The following is a 14956-nucleotide window of genomic DNA, read 5'->3' as shown; positions in this document are numbered from 1 at the left end:
AATGCAAACCAAAATTCTTTGGACCGATGGATATGAAACATAATATGGATTAATGTCTCCTCTTGATGACAAAAAGCACATCGAAGATTCAGGTGAAGTCTAACATTTAGATTAGATGCGGAAGGAAGACCATCATGAAGGCACCTCCATAAAAATATGATTATTTTATGGGAAATTTTAATATTCGATAGAAATTGCCAATCCTTTTTTTTCATGGATGGAACTAAGGAGGAGAAGTCCATGTATCTTTGATGGAAAGCAACATAATACCCTGATTTAACAGAGTGCTGACCTGAAGGATAATAGCTCTAGAGTAACTTATCGTGATGTGGCCAATAGAACAAAGGGATAGACATAAGTTTTTCCACATATGCCTGCTAAAAATATTCCTGAACACTATCCTGCTTCCAGGTTCTAGTCACAGGGTCTATAAATTCTTCTACCATTTTAGATTTCCTGAATTGAGGGCATTAGCTAGGAGGAAAGGAAAATCATATGGAATCCAAAGGTCTATGAAACAATGAATGGATCATCCATTAGAAACCCTCCATAGTAGGCCTGTATGTAGGAGACGATATCCCCAACGGAGGCTACGCCAGCCCCAAGATGGAAGCCTTCCTAGAGCAACAGTAGCAAAGGAACTTGATTTAAAATATTTTCCTTTGTAAACTTGGAACATCATCGAATTAGTGTTTTGAAGAATATGCCATACTTGTTAAGCAAGTAAAGCATGATTAAATGCTTCTAAGTCTTTAAACCCTAATCCTTCTTCCCACTTACTACGACACATTTTCCCAATCTATCCAATACATTTTCCTTTTCTCATTCTATTCACCCACCAAAATTGTCTCACAAGATGAGTTGTATGATGGCAAAGAGATTTAGGTAGCATAAACACATCATTGCATAGATAGGGAGTGCCGTAGTAACATCTTTGATTAAATTTTCTTTACCGGCTGAAGACAAGAAGGATTTCTTCCATCCTTGAAATTTTGTGGCAATTTGAGATATAATCCCAGCAAAAGTCATATTCGTTGATCTCATAAATTGAAAAGATAGATCTAAGTATTTACCTTGAGGAGTATGCTAAGAGATACCTAAAAGATTTGAGAAAAGTTGATGCTGGTTTTCATTGACATTACGACTAAAAAACACTACTTACTAACTAAAATTGATAAACTGCCCACTCATTGACCATAAGCTTGAAAAAGATTTTGAATAGATGAGATTTCTGATAGTGTAGCTTAAGAGAATATGATTGTATCATCCGCAAACAATAAATTGGTAATAGTTAGGTAGTGAGGGTTAATAACTGTTTGGATAAAGAAATAGAATGTAGGATATGTGTAAGTCCTTCTGAACATAGGACATATAATAATGGCAATAAAAGGTCCACTTATCTTAATCCATGGGTTGGTTTGAAAAATACCAGGATTCACTCCATTGATACGTAAAGAGTAGGGAACAGTTATAACACGTTGCATAATCCAATTAATAAACTGAGAGGAAAAACCCCATTTATAAAGCATGGCTTCGATAAACGACCATTCCAATCTAGCATAAGCTCTACTTACATCTAATTTTAGAGCCATAAAGTGGGCATTAACACTAAAATTTGTCTTACGAGAATGCAGGACTTCATGCACCAACAAAATATTGTCTGAGATGGCTCTACCCTTAGTGAAAGCATTTTGAATAGGTGATAGTATAGAAAGAATAACATGTTGCAACCTATCGGTTAAATTTTTTGGGATGATCTTATAATAAATTGAGCATAAGCTTATAGGTCTAAACTCAACAACAAATTGAGGGTTGGTTTTTTTAGGAATTGATGGAACACCAAAAAACCCAAAAGTCTCACATCGCTGAAAAGTGAAAGGCCACACAGAAAAACCTATAAAGGGTAAAAGCTTGACTCTTTAACGGAGACGCATTTATTACAACAAAAATTGATATTCCACTGACTTTATCATCTGAGTGAATTTGGGGCCTAAAGCCCAAGTTCACCCTTTCGCCGTTTCCCCTCTTTTATTTTAGAGAAGATTACAAAACTATATAAAAAATTAATAAAGTTTACAAAAATGCTAACTAAGCTCATTTATTACACTAGCACATAAAAACTTAAAAAGTTTACATTTTATACCTAACCACTAAATAAGAGACACATGTCTTACTCAAATAGCAAAAAAAAGCAAAAAAAATGTCAAACAGCTGTCAAAACGAGTGAAACAGCTGTCAAAACGCGTCAGAAACGCGCCTGACGCGCGTCTTACACGTGCGTCCGTCACACGTCAGTTTTTCAAAACTATTCAAACATGTATCGGATATGTATCTGTTATGTATCAGATATGTATCGAGGACGTATTTGATGATTATTTTTTCTTATTTCTAAAAATAAATAAATAAATAAATTATTAATATGTATTATTTATTTGTCTCTAAGAAGTATGTATAATATATATTAAATTAAAAGATATATGTATCACATACTTTAATTAAAATTCACGCATCAAATAATAGCAATATAACATCTTATATACTTGTGATATATAAAAAAAATGAACTAATAGTAATATGTATCCCCTTCATCAAATCTCAACATTGATAAAAATAATAAATATATATATTATTTATGTGTTTCAAAACTATATTATTTATATGTATTATTTATGTGTCTCAAAATTATATTTTTAATATGGAGTATTATTTATGCGTCTTAAAAACTATTCAAACGGACACAATTTACTTCAAAATCTTTTCATATTAAATACAACTTTAATGGTACGTCTTAAATACAAATAATACATACTCACTCCGTCCCACAAAGATAGGCCACCTTTCTATTTTTGGCGTCCCAAATTATAGGTCACCTTCTATTTTTGGTTAGTAATTTTAAAACTAAAGGTCTTAGTTACCCCTAATAAATATACATTGTTATTTTCAACTTAATTAATTTCTCCATGTTTCAATATGGAGTAAATGTCAATTTTTAATACCAATGCAAAATACACCAATATAAAAATTAGTCATCAATATATTACTTATTTATTTAAAAAATTATTAAAGGCTAAAAATGGAAAAGTACATAAATAAACTAATTTTAACTAATCTAACTATTTTTTTCTTAATTCCCGTGTTTGTCCAAATGGCCTATCTTTGTGGGACGGAGGGAGTATTAAATACAATTTTAATGGTACATCTTAAAATACACCAAAAATACATATTAAATACACAAATAATATCTCTCTCTGCTACTGTAATCTATAATATTAAATACACTATTGTGCCATCAATTATATAAAAAATAGAGCAAAAAATCAGAAAACATGTCAATAGATATCATGTAATGCGTACAAAATATACAAACAATACGTTTTTAATACACTATTTATACATAATACATATCAAAATACACAAATAATATATATTAAATATAATTTTAATAATACATTTACGATACATAAATCATACATATTAAATATAATTTTAATAATCCATCTATTTTAATATAAAAATTACAATGTATAAATTTTATATCAAACATGTATCTATAATGTATCATAACTTAACGCTTATGTTATAAAAAAAAATTACAATTTTAAAAAAATTTAGTTTGCAATGTATCATAAGAGGGAATGCTTTACTCATGGTCTCATTTTCTAACACTCTCTCGAGTGTAATAATTAAATTGACTTGTGATCAAAGATGAACTAGCGTTAGCATATAATTATCACTTGTATGAGCTACTTCACTAGTTTAAAAATCGATTGATGTATCAAAGATGTATCGATAATGTATTATTGATGTATTTATAATGTATCAATAATGTATCTACAACGTACTGGTGGTACATCTATGACGTATCAGGTGATGTCTTTATAACATATCATTAATATATCCAATATGTATATACATGATATATATAAATAAAAAAAAGATGAACTAATAACAATATAATGTCATCATAAAATTTATCACAAACTGAAGTTAATCTTTGAGTTTATATAAAAAAATATAAACATTTTACATAATACATATTAAATATAATTTTAACACTTGTATGATTCACTAGTTTAAAAATCGATCGATGTATCAACAATGTATCATTAATGTATTATTGATGTATTCACGATGTATCAGTAATATATCTATAATGTACTGGTGGTACATCTATGACGTATCATTCCTCGTATTAATTTATGAGCTAAAAACTTTAATTCAACAGAGAATTTTTATCGAGCACTTGTGGGTAAAGTGAACATTTTAAAGTTAGAAGTAGGTTTCTTATTTATACATCAAGAATCACAATTTTCTTTACTTCTGTGTTAGAATGCATCAGTTCTAGTTAAACAACAACCAACGGTTTTTTTGAAATTTAAACCCAAAACTTCTCTCTCTATTTTTTCACTTCTTTAAAGCTTAATTAATCAAACAGACCATAAATCTTAACTAAAATTAAATTAGATCAAAACTCATGTATGATCTTAAATTTTGCATGCTAATATGATCTTTGCCATTTACAGACATCATCTGCATCAAAGATTCAAAATCAAACCATCTTATTTAGAAAAATTTGACCATAATAAAAGAAGTTTAGATCTATACAACAAAACAAACAAATCACAGCAAAGACTCAATTTCTTTCTTATTTCTTCTTTTTTCCACTCTTAACAAATTTCTATTTCAGCACATTATTATCATCACTCCACACAAAAATTACAGAAAAATTTCTGAACATTTCAAAGAAAAAAGCCTCTCATGTTTCATTGTAAGAACAACAATACATGTCATCTCTCTCATTCTGAATCACTTTTCATGCTTGCCATGACTTTCAATAATTTAAAGGCCTAATCACTCAAAAACCCCTCACCTTTAAACTTTTTTTCAATTCCACCCCGACGTTGAAAATTTGTCAATTTTACCCACTTTTGAATTTTCCGTTTTCAATTGTACCCCAATATTTTGATTTTTGTTAATTTTTTTACTTAAATGATGAAATCATTCAATTAATTAAGTCTAAACATGAAATTAAATTCTTTTTTATTCAAAAAAGTATAAATAAGTCCTATATTTTTAAAAACTAACTAAAAACCATAATCAAATTAACACTAATTTAAATTCTTAATTAATTTAACTAAATTTAAATAAATTTTAAAAATATACAATTAATATATGCGAGACATGGAGAATGTTTTAAACAAATTTCCAAACGCAAAAGACGTTAATTTAATTTTTCAGGGTACAATTGAAACACAAAAATTCAAAATAGGGTAAAATTGACAAATTTTCAACGTCAGGGTATGATTGAAAAGGGGCTAAAAGGTCGGGGTTTTTTAAGACATTAGGCCTAATTTAAACCCAAAAAATATCTCTTTATTTTTTCACTTCTTTAAAACTTAATTAATCAAACAGAGCATAAACTTTAATTAAAATTATAATAAATCAAAACCCATTTTCCCACTTCTCAACCAAACCTTAAACTTAAAAAAAACTTCCAACTTTATCAATAAAAGACATAATTGTTTTTTGAATAGCATGGGAAGATGGTTTTATAATAAGATCTTGATTGTTTAAAATAATAATACTCTTATTTATATTCAATAAATTAAAATGATGATCAAGAAAAAAGAAGGATTGTTGCTTGTAAGTTGTAAGCGTTATAAAGAAATGGACATGAGATTTGAATGAAGAGAGCTGGGTGAGTTTCTATGAAGTGGTGGAGAAGAAAGAAAATGTAAAAAGAGGTGAGAAAAAAATGGAAGAGATAATTTATTTTCCACGTGTAGGCTTAGGAAGAAATATATAAAAAGTGAAAACAATTCCCGTAATTAGCTCTCTAATGTAAACTGAGAATTAGCATGGATGTAAATATTTGAGAAAGTTAGCATTTTTGTTATAATTGAGCGTGATTAGCTCAATTGTGTAATTTTCTCTTTATTTTATGAAAGGTTCATTTGAGAACGAACCAAGAAAGATTTAAATTTGTCCCAAAAAGAGTTCATCTGAGATGATGGGTTCGTCTGAGAACGAACCCTTGCATATATGGGTTTCTTAGGCGAACCCATCCTAGAGGAACATGGACTCGTCTAGAGTTGTCTTAAACGGACAAACCTTCATTTGTCGGAGGTCGGGTTTTTTTCTTATTAAATATTGTTTAATTTTAAACATTATTTAATTATTGGTGTTTAAAAAAGAAGCAGATGATTTGTAAAAATGAAAAGGTAGCAGAAAAACCCTAGCCGTCTCTCTCTTTAAGAAACCTCTCAAACCCTAGTAAGTTTTCTTCTTTTTGTCATTTGGGAGGTGGTTTTTGGCCATTCTTGGCCTAAAATCACCTCCCTAATCTCTCATATTCAGTCTTTTTAGCTTTTTTCCATAGTTATTGTCTTTAATTTTGAATAAAATTTCTTTCTTGGCCATTTATGGTCTAGATCTAGAAATTATTTTCTATTCTAGTATCTTAATTTCATTAGATCTGATCTAATCGAAATTAAGAGTAGTTTTTTTCATCGTTAGAGATGAAATTGTTTTTTGCGATGCAAGCGACTTGGATCTCTAAAACAATTAAAGCCACCATCTTACGACGGATTTCACCAAATATCGGTATGTTTTGCGTCAATATCGATGATGTCTTTAATGTTCAAGAGAAGAGATATGTCACAGAAGATGTGATTAGGTACTTTAACGATGAAGTTATAGCTGCTAGCTGTAGCAGTCGTGCGATTAAAGTTAGTATTATCATGGCAAGCGAAGCTAATCTAATTCCCTTTATTTTAAAGGTTGTAATGGATGTCTTCAACAACAACTGTTTGCTTTGTAATATTATCAGTTTGATAGCAAATGACTACTTTAGTTTAATTGAGATGCATAAATGTTGTTTTAATAGAAAATCTCATGTGGTAGCATATGACTATTTTAGTTTATCTAATTGGTTGGGGCATGTCCCTCCGATTATTAAATTCTATGTATTGGCTGATCAATCAGCTTTTGATTAATAGAACTTTTTATCTCAAAAAAAAAAAAAAAAAAGAAGCAGATGAAAAAGTGCTAAAAGATCCATAAATATAAATTTGATAATATTATAAACATTAAGGTTATTTTTGAATCTTTTTCATATATGGTTATGAGAGACACGTCAATAACTAACAATTGTTTAAACCGGTGTTGAACGGAAGGGGTTACTTGTTCTATTTTGAAAATAAAAAAGGCTTAATTGTTTCTAAAAATAATTTAAGGGCTAATCTATATTTTTGCGGAAACCTCTCAAAAAAAAAATATAATTAATCTTTAGAAAACACTAGCAGTTGATGAGAAAAGAAAGAGATGGTTGGATAAGAAAATGGAAACTCATTTTGTCGCCCACCAATACCATCCTCTCCCTCCTCTAAATCTTTGTCCTTCTCCCTTCATTTTCCTGAGTTCCAATTCCAAACACAAATGTAAATCTTTGTCCTTGTCTCTAAATCACAAAATTCTCAGAATTTGCAATGCTACCAGTACACCTGATTCTGGAAGTACCAGTCCTGGAGCTCCACCACCATTCCCAAACGAACAGCAACCCAACAGTGGAAATTCTGGAATTATAGTTTCATCCTGTGTTGTTGGTCTCCTCACTGGCCTAGCTGTTGTGCTGTTCAACAATGGAGTAGGTGAAATCCGTGATCTTTTCTGGGATGGCATTCCATACAGAGGTGCATCCTGGCTCAGAGAAGAGCCTCTTCAATCTATCTGGCCTCGCGTCGTCTTCGTTCCTGCCTGCGGAGGCATGCTCGTGAGCTTCTGCAACACCATTCGATCAACCGTTGATGATGACAACAACAGCAGCAGCAGCAGCAGCAGCAGATTGTCTGGTGTTTTAAGCCCCTTTCTCAAGGCAGTGGCAGCTTGTTTGACTCTTGGTACTGGGAATTCGCTTGGACCAGAAGGTCCAAGTGTGGAGATTGGGTCTTCCATTGCTAAAGGAGTTGCTTCTCTCACTCTTTCTTCTCGCCAATCTCAGACCAAGCTCTCCCTTTTAGCTGCCGGCTCTGCTGCTGGCATCTCTTCTGGTTTTAATCTTCTTCTCTTTACTTCATTTCATTCTGCTTCTACTTGCTCTCTACTCACGTATGCTCTATGCAGGATTTAATGCTGCTGTTGCCGGTTGTTTCTTTGCTGTTGAGTCGGTGCTGTGGCCGTCCTCCGCAGATAAGTCTGCCTCACTCACTAACACTACTTCAATGGTTATAATTAGTTCCGTAGTAGCTTCTGTCGTGTCTGAAGTTGGTCTTGGCTCTGAACCCGCCTTTTTGGTCCCCGGCTATGACTTTCGCTCCATTGGTGGTAATTAATTTACAAAAACAAACTTCTTTCGTCAATATATTCATTTTTATGAAGAAAACATCACTATACCTTAGTTTATAGGTCAGGGTGCTATTGTAATGATATGAGTTTTTCCTTTTAAAGCTATTGAACTCATTTTCAGAACTCCCATTGTACCTGTTGCTGGGTGTCCTGTGTGGTTTGGTGTCGTTGGCTCTATCCAAATGTACATCATTTATGCTGTCAGCTTTCAACAATCTTCACACGGATATTGGCATCCCAAGGCCCGTGTTCCCTGTGGCCGGGGGCCTAGCAGTTGGGATGCTTGCCTTGGCTTATCCTGAGATCCTCTACTGGGGTTTCGAAAATGTCGACATTCTTCTGGAATCTAGGCCATTTGTGAAAGGCCTCCCTGCAGAGCTGCTGGTTCAGCTTGTGGGAGTAAAGATAGTTGCAACGTCTTTGTGCCGGGCATCTGGATTAGTCGGAGGTTTTTATGCACCGTCGCTCTTTATTGGTGCAGCAACAGGAATGGCATATGGGAAACTGATTGCTATCGCAGTTTCTCAGTTCAATCCAGCATTTCAGCTTTCCTTCTTCGAAGTTGCATCACCACAAGCATATGGCCTGGTACATAGCTCTGACATAAAACATCAGGCAGATTGTAATTTTGTAGTCTAAGCTCTGACATATTAATTTTGCTAGTTATTGGCCTGTAGTCGGTATAATTTTGCTACCTTTTGTTCCTATTTTATAATGCACATGTCACTGATTTTCTTAATGACTGAAAAAAAGCTTGCTAATAACTTGTTTATTAACACTCATAATAATCATGACAATTTTTGTTAAGCAATTTCTAATTCTTTAACTATTAATAATGGAAACCCTCACCATTCAAAAGCATATTGTATGGATGCTCACTAGAATTTTGTGATTGCAGGTAGGAATGGCTGCAACACTTGCAGGAGTGTGTCAGGTGCCTCTTACTGCAGTTTTACTGCTTTTCGAATTGACACAAGACTATCGAATAGTTCTCCCACTTCTAGGAGCTGTTGGGTTGTCCTCATGGATTACATCTGGACAATCAAGAAGAGACGTGAAGGAAACCAGAAATAGAATTACGATTAATCAACCTGAAATACATGCTTCTGTCGAATATGGACAATCTTCTGGTTCTTTACTACCTGAGAAGGCTCCTAATGCAAGTAACCTTTGTGAAGTTGAAAGTTCTCTTTGTGTAGATGATTCTAGAACTGAAATTGAAGAGTATAAGACGAGGATTATTGTTTCAGAAGCTATGAGAACACGTTTTATAACAGTTTGCATGAGCACTTTGATTACTGAAGCAGTGAGTCTCATGCTTTCAGAGAAGCAGTCTTGTGCAATGATTGTTGATGACAACAATGTTTTACTTGGTTTACTGACTCTTGGAAACATTGAAGGATTTAGCAGAACTACCAAAGCAAAAACTGAGGGGAACAAGGTATAGAATTCTCTTTTTGACAACCTTCAAAAAAGTAAAATAACTGTTTAACATGTTTTATCATTGATCTTGTATGGTCATTCAGTTTTGCTTGTGTTCTTCAAGAAGATAGTCAAATCAAGACAAAAACTTGGTTTCGTTTGGTTTCGTTTGGTTTTACATCATAAAAACAAAATCAGATTTTTTGTTCCATTCAGTTTTGGAAGTAAAAGAATTTCAGTTCAGTTTGGGTACAAACTAAACCTTTAAAAATATTTTAACTTATTGAAAATTCGCTCGGTTCTAAAAAATAAATCTAGCTTTTAGTTTAGTTTGACCCAAATGCACATCCCTATATCTAACATTGATCCTATGACTTAGTTCCTGTTAACTGTTTCATTTCAGGAGCTTTTAGTATCTGAAATATGTTCATTTGATGGGGGGAAATGCCAAGTGCCATGGACTGCTAAGCCTAGCATGGACCTTTTCTCTGTGCAAATCATGATGGATAGGTTAGGTATTAGTGAGGTTCCAGTTGTTTCAGAGCATGCTCAAGACTACAAAGGGCAACCAGTTGGCCTTTTAGATAGAGAATGCATTAACGTTACTTGCAGGTTCTTCACAATCTCTCATATCTTAAATCTGCTTCTTTTACGTAGTCTATAGAATAACATATTTCTCATGTACACGGCGATAAATTGTGAGCCATTGGTAGATTCTGCAATAGTTCTTGATTTATTGGATAAACAGGGAGAACTTGCTTACGCATCAAACACTTTCAAAACTTGCCTAACATTTAGATCAATCATTCTCAAGTCGCAAGTTTCATTAACTAGGATTTCGCTAACTACTTGTTCTAGTTTGCTATTAATCTGCCTTACCATCACATATATGATATCGATAATCTTCACCTATCGTCTGCAGATTCATTTCTTCTTAGTCTTCCTTCCAAGCCTATCCCATACTCATCTGTTTTATCAAGTATTAGAGTATAGAACTACACCTTTGCCCTTCTTCTAGCAACAATAAAAATATGTACTTGGTCTTATATTGCACCAAAATTTGTATAATCCTACGTTTTGATAAACAAATGTTATTTCATCTTTTTCTGTCTTGACGTTTGCTGTTTAAGTGTTTTTGTTTCCGTACAATATTGCTTGGTGTGAATCAATAGACCTGATGTCATGTTTATTGTTCTGTTTTACCAATCAAGCTAAAACTAACATAAGATTTTTCCATCATTGTTATGAAATAATTTGGGGTGTTATTTAGAGTAGATCTGTCATGTCTGAACTTATTTTTCATTAACGCAGAGCTCTAGCTACCAGAGAATCCCTCATGTGATGTTCCATGCCAGAAACAGAAGCAATAGATGTGTGTGACGTGAGAAAACATGCGGTATTGAGAAACATATCCTCAGACCCAAACAGGTGAACAATTTAAACTCTGCTAAATCCAATCGAATATACGGAAGAGATATTTCTAGCTCAAGACTAATGGGGACGACCTGAGCTGTGAGCAATAGGTGAGCTAAACATGGGAAGGGGATAAAATTCTTCTGCCTACCCAGGGGACTTATGCATCGGTAGATGGGAATTCTCGAGCGATGTTACGGAAATCCTATTGTCCGGAACCATACCTAAATCACTAAAGAAAAGCAAGAAAGAAAGTACTCAGACAAAATGGATACAGCTAAAATGTCTTCTTGTAGAAGATGGAGAGAAAGGTCAGTTTAAGATTGAGTCAATTTCACCTATTCCTATTCAATAAAAGCCCGAGTAGAATGGTTTCCAACTCTTACAATCTGTAACTATACAACCAGCAAACTGCTAAATAACTGTAAATAATTATAATTATATTTAAAAAAACACAATACAGATGCAGTAAAATTTCCATTGTATTCTATAATCTGTGGATGGCAAAGATGATTAGATTAATGCGTAATAGAGCATAGCGACACTGTAAGATTCCCAAGAAAATGAAAAGCAGCAATTAGCAACTACATTAGACACTGGAGTTAAATAAATATATACAACAAAAGTAAAAGGAACACGATATACAACAAAAGTAGAAGGAACACGATAGTTGATATGGTAAAAGCTATAACCAGATCCATTCGAGTAAACGCTAATTCTCAACTTTGGGCGAAACCAGAGTCTCAATATAAGTTTCCGGCTCACCCCAAGTATCAGTGTTACCCATCACAGGATACCTAAATGTTCCATCTTTAGGATTGTAAATCACCAAAGAGTTAAACTCCATCAAAACTTCACCATTATCAGCAATACCATACGGCACTGAATACCAGAATGAACCCGGATGATCCAAATACGGTATGCTAACCAACTTGACCCAAGATTCTCTCACCCCATACTGCTTCATAACCCACAAATCAGCACGAACACCGCGATAATTACACATCACGCAGAGCCATCCATCAAATACTCCCAATGTCCTGTCATAACCTAACTCTCCGTAATCAGGTTGCATAACCTCCTTATATGTCTCTTTTGCTAAATCAAAAGAAACGACATCCCACATTAATCCTGAATCACCTTGATACATGACTGGCCAGTTAAGAGTGCCATCGACATATTTCCCTGACACGTCATAGGGTACACCATAAGCAAAACTACCGATCCTCGTCCAGCGACGGGAAGCCAGGCTAGAAACTTCAACTATGGTTTGGTACCCAATGCCCCTGTTAGGGGTATTCGTGTTAGTTTGATAGCAGAAGACAGCAACAACCTTATAGTCATCATTTTGACTATCATAACCAAACCCGAAAACAGTATAGCTGCCGAACTTCTTCTGAAACCCTAAATAAGGCAATTCATGGAGAACCCTTGTGGATGGATTGACTACGGTGACAGATTCTTGCTTCAAAGCCAAACATATTAATCCATCACAGGACCCAACAAGCCAATAGTGATTGTGCGATGAGAAAGAGTAAGAATGGAGCTGAAGAGCGTCATTGTCAAAAATAGAGTGCAGAGGACATGATTTAAGGACAGATAAGGCTGAGCCACCTCTACTTAAAACAACTAAGCGACTGCGACTGAGGTTTCTGGAATTGGTGAGGTGGGTTTTGATGAACTGGGCATCAGAAATTAGGGTTTTAAATAATTTGGAAACGCACCTGAATCGAATTAGGGTTTTGACGGGCAAACGTGAAAGGATTTCAACGATGATTTCATGAGGTAATTGGTGTGGTGCTGATGTCTTGCCTTTCTTATTGCTGCTCTCTTCTTCTTCTTCTTCGTTTAATCTTTTGCGAGAAGAATCGGTCACCATCAACAGCTGCTTCTCCTCTGCCATGGGCGCTGCTCTCTGTTATGAGTACCAGTAAATGAAGTTAATTAGGTAGAAAATTAGGATAAATACTCCATTTTCATAAATAATTTGATTCCCTACCTCAACAAGGAAAAGGCAGAGAAAATAGCTAATCATTTTAATGCTTTTATTTTTGGGTTAATCACCAAAAAATGTCAAATTTATACGTTTTGTGTCAATTATAGCCAAACTTTTAAAAATCACCAGATTTAGCCAAACCTTATATGTTCTGTTTTTTTTAGTCATTTTTAAATCGAACCGGTTTTTTGACACCGTGTCGTCCATGTCACTGCCAACTAAGCAATTGACTGGCATGGCAGCTGAAATATTTAAATAAGATTTGGCTATAACTGACACAAAATACATAGTTTTGGTATTTTTTGGTGAATAAAATTAATTTTAAAATTAAATAATTAATTATATTATAATAAAATTCATATATATTTAAAAAATAATATTTTTATTTAACGCTAATTAAAATTAATCTATTTTTTTTACTAAATTTAATTAATTATAATAATTGTTTTTTACATATTTGATGGATATATAATTAATTTAAATTCTATTGAAAAAATATCATATTCATCTTAATTTTTTTTTAAATTTCAGTCGTCGGTTTGTTGACTCCGCCGCCGTTTGAGACCCAATTGTTCGTCTTCCAACGAGTAATCTGAGAGTAATATACACAACAAACATACGACAATGTTCATAATTCAACTATACACACATAAACATAGAAATACTCACTGAATAGACTGCTTATTTAAAGGACGAGTGTAATCTTTTTTCTCAGTTTTTTCTTTAAAAAGTGAAGCTCATTGTGGTGTAATCAATATATATCATGATGTTTATAAGTATAAATGCATATGTCATATTACTCGGTATAGCCAAAAACTTACCTTAATTTACACATAACTATTTTATTTATTACCTAAATCCAGTCATAACAAGATCTCAACAACATTAAAAATAATAAATCAAGTTCAAAATCATCATGAACATTAAACACTTTCACCAAATTTAATTTAACATTAATTTCTAAGTAATACATTAATTTGTTTTTTTAATTACATATTCATTAAAATATATTATGATGTAAATTTATTAGATTTAATTAGGTTTAATAAAAACTTAAAATTAATTTTAATTAGTGTTAAATAGGAAATATTAATTATTTTAAAATATATATAAATTATATAAATTATATAATTAATTTACTAATTATTAAATTTAAAAATTGGTTTGAATTTAAAATTGGTTTGAATTTAAAATTAGGTTTAGTCACCTAAAAATACCAAACCTATTTTTTTTGTGTCAGTTATAGCCAAACCTTATTTAAATACTTCAGCTGTCATGCGAGCCAATTGCTTAGTTGACGGTGACGTGGACGACACGGTGTCAGAAAAACCGGTTCGATTCAAAAATGGCTAAAAACGAAACAGAACATATAAGGTTTGGCTAAATCTGGTGATTTTTAAAAGTTTGGCTATAATTGACACAAAACGTATAGGTTTGACATTTTTTTGGTGATTAAGCCTTTATTTTTTTACTCTAAAGTATGTTTATATTATAATTATACCTACTTTTTATTAATTTTTTACTCTAAGTATATATTTTTTTACTCTTATTATAAGACAACTGCCATTTTTTATATTTTTCTCTCTTTCTGTTTCTCTCTTCTCTGTCCTCTCTCTTCTTCTCCTTCTTCTTCTTATTCTTCTCTGTTCTTTTTTTTCGTCAATTTTTTTCTTCTTCTTTATTTCTTCTTTTTTCTCCATTTTTTTCCTTTTCTTCGCTGTTCGTTCATCACTCTGCCGCCGTTTTCATCGCTTCACTGTTCTTTCATATTTTATTTTAGCG

General features: G+C 32.8%; 2 protein-coding genes across 2 annotated transcripts; one reads left to right on the top strand and one right to left on the bottom strand.

The window, feature by feature from the left end:
* The first annotated feature begins 7287 nt into the window (after positions 1-7287).
* On the top strand, positions 7288-11663 carry LOC126678047 (chloride channel protein CLC-e). The gene is made up of 6 exons (XM_050372914.2): positions 7288-8048; positions 8122-8322; positions 8465-8931; positions 9242-9784; positions 10169-10377; positions 11077-11663. Exons 1-6 carry the CDS (start codon positions 7340-7342, stop codon positions 11105-11107), a joined length of 2160 nt encoding a protein of 719 aa, XP_050228871.1. The 5' UTR covers positions 7288-7339; the 3' UTR covers positions 11108-11663.
* A 67-nt stretch (positions 11664-11730) lies between these two features.
* On the bottom strand, positions 11731-13136 carry LOC126678048 (F-box/kelch-repeat protein At3g23880-like). Its single transcript, XM_050372915.2, has one exon. The coding sequence runs from the start codon at positions 13079-13081 to the stop codon at positions 11891-11893; it is 1191 nt and encodes a 396-aa protein (XP_050228872.1). The 5' UTR covers positions 13082-13136; the 3' UTR covers positions 11731-11890.
* Positions 13137-14956: the final 1820 nt, after the last annotated feature.

This window comes from Mercurialis annua, linkage group LG4 (assembly GCF_937616625.2).
Source record: "Mercurialis annua linkage group LG4, ddMerAnnu1.2, whole genome shotgun sequence".
NCBI lineage: Eukaryota > Viridiplantae > Streptophyta > Magnoliopsida > Malpighiales > Euphorbiaceae > Mercurialis > Mercurialis annua.
Note: the sequence above shows the minus strand (reverse complement) of the source record. Positions and strands in the feature narration are given on the sequence as shown.

Bases quoted from the DNA above. Each gene is read 5' to 3' on its own strand.
- LOC126678047 (XM_050372914.2), top strand. From the start codon at position 7,340: ATGGAAACTCATTTTGTCGCCCACCAATACCATCCTCTCCCTCCTCTA. The intron at 8,323-8,464 runs GTAATTAATTTA...ACTCATTTTCAG, and splicing joins TGACTTTCGCTCCATTGGTG to AACTCCCATTGTACCTGTTG. The intron at 10,378-11,076 runs GTTCTTCACAAT...TCATTAACGCAG, and splicing joins TGCATTAACGTTACTTGCAG to AGCTCTAGCTACCAGAGAAT.
- LOC126678048 (XM_050372915.2), bottom strand. From the start codon at position 13,081: ATGGCAGAGGAGAAGCAGCTGTTGATGGTGACCGATTCTTCTCGCAAA.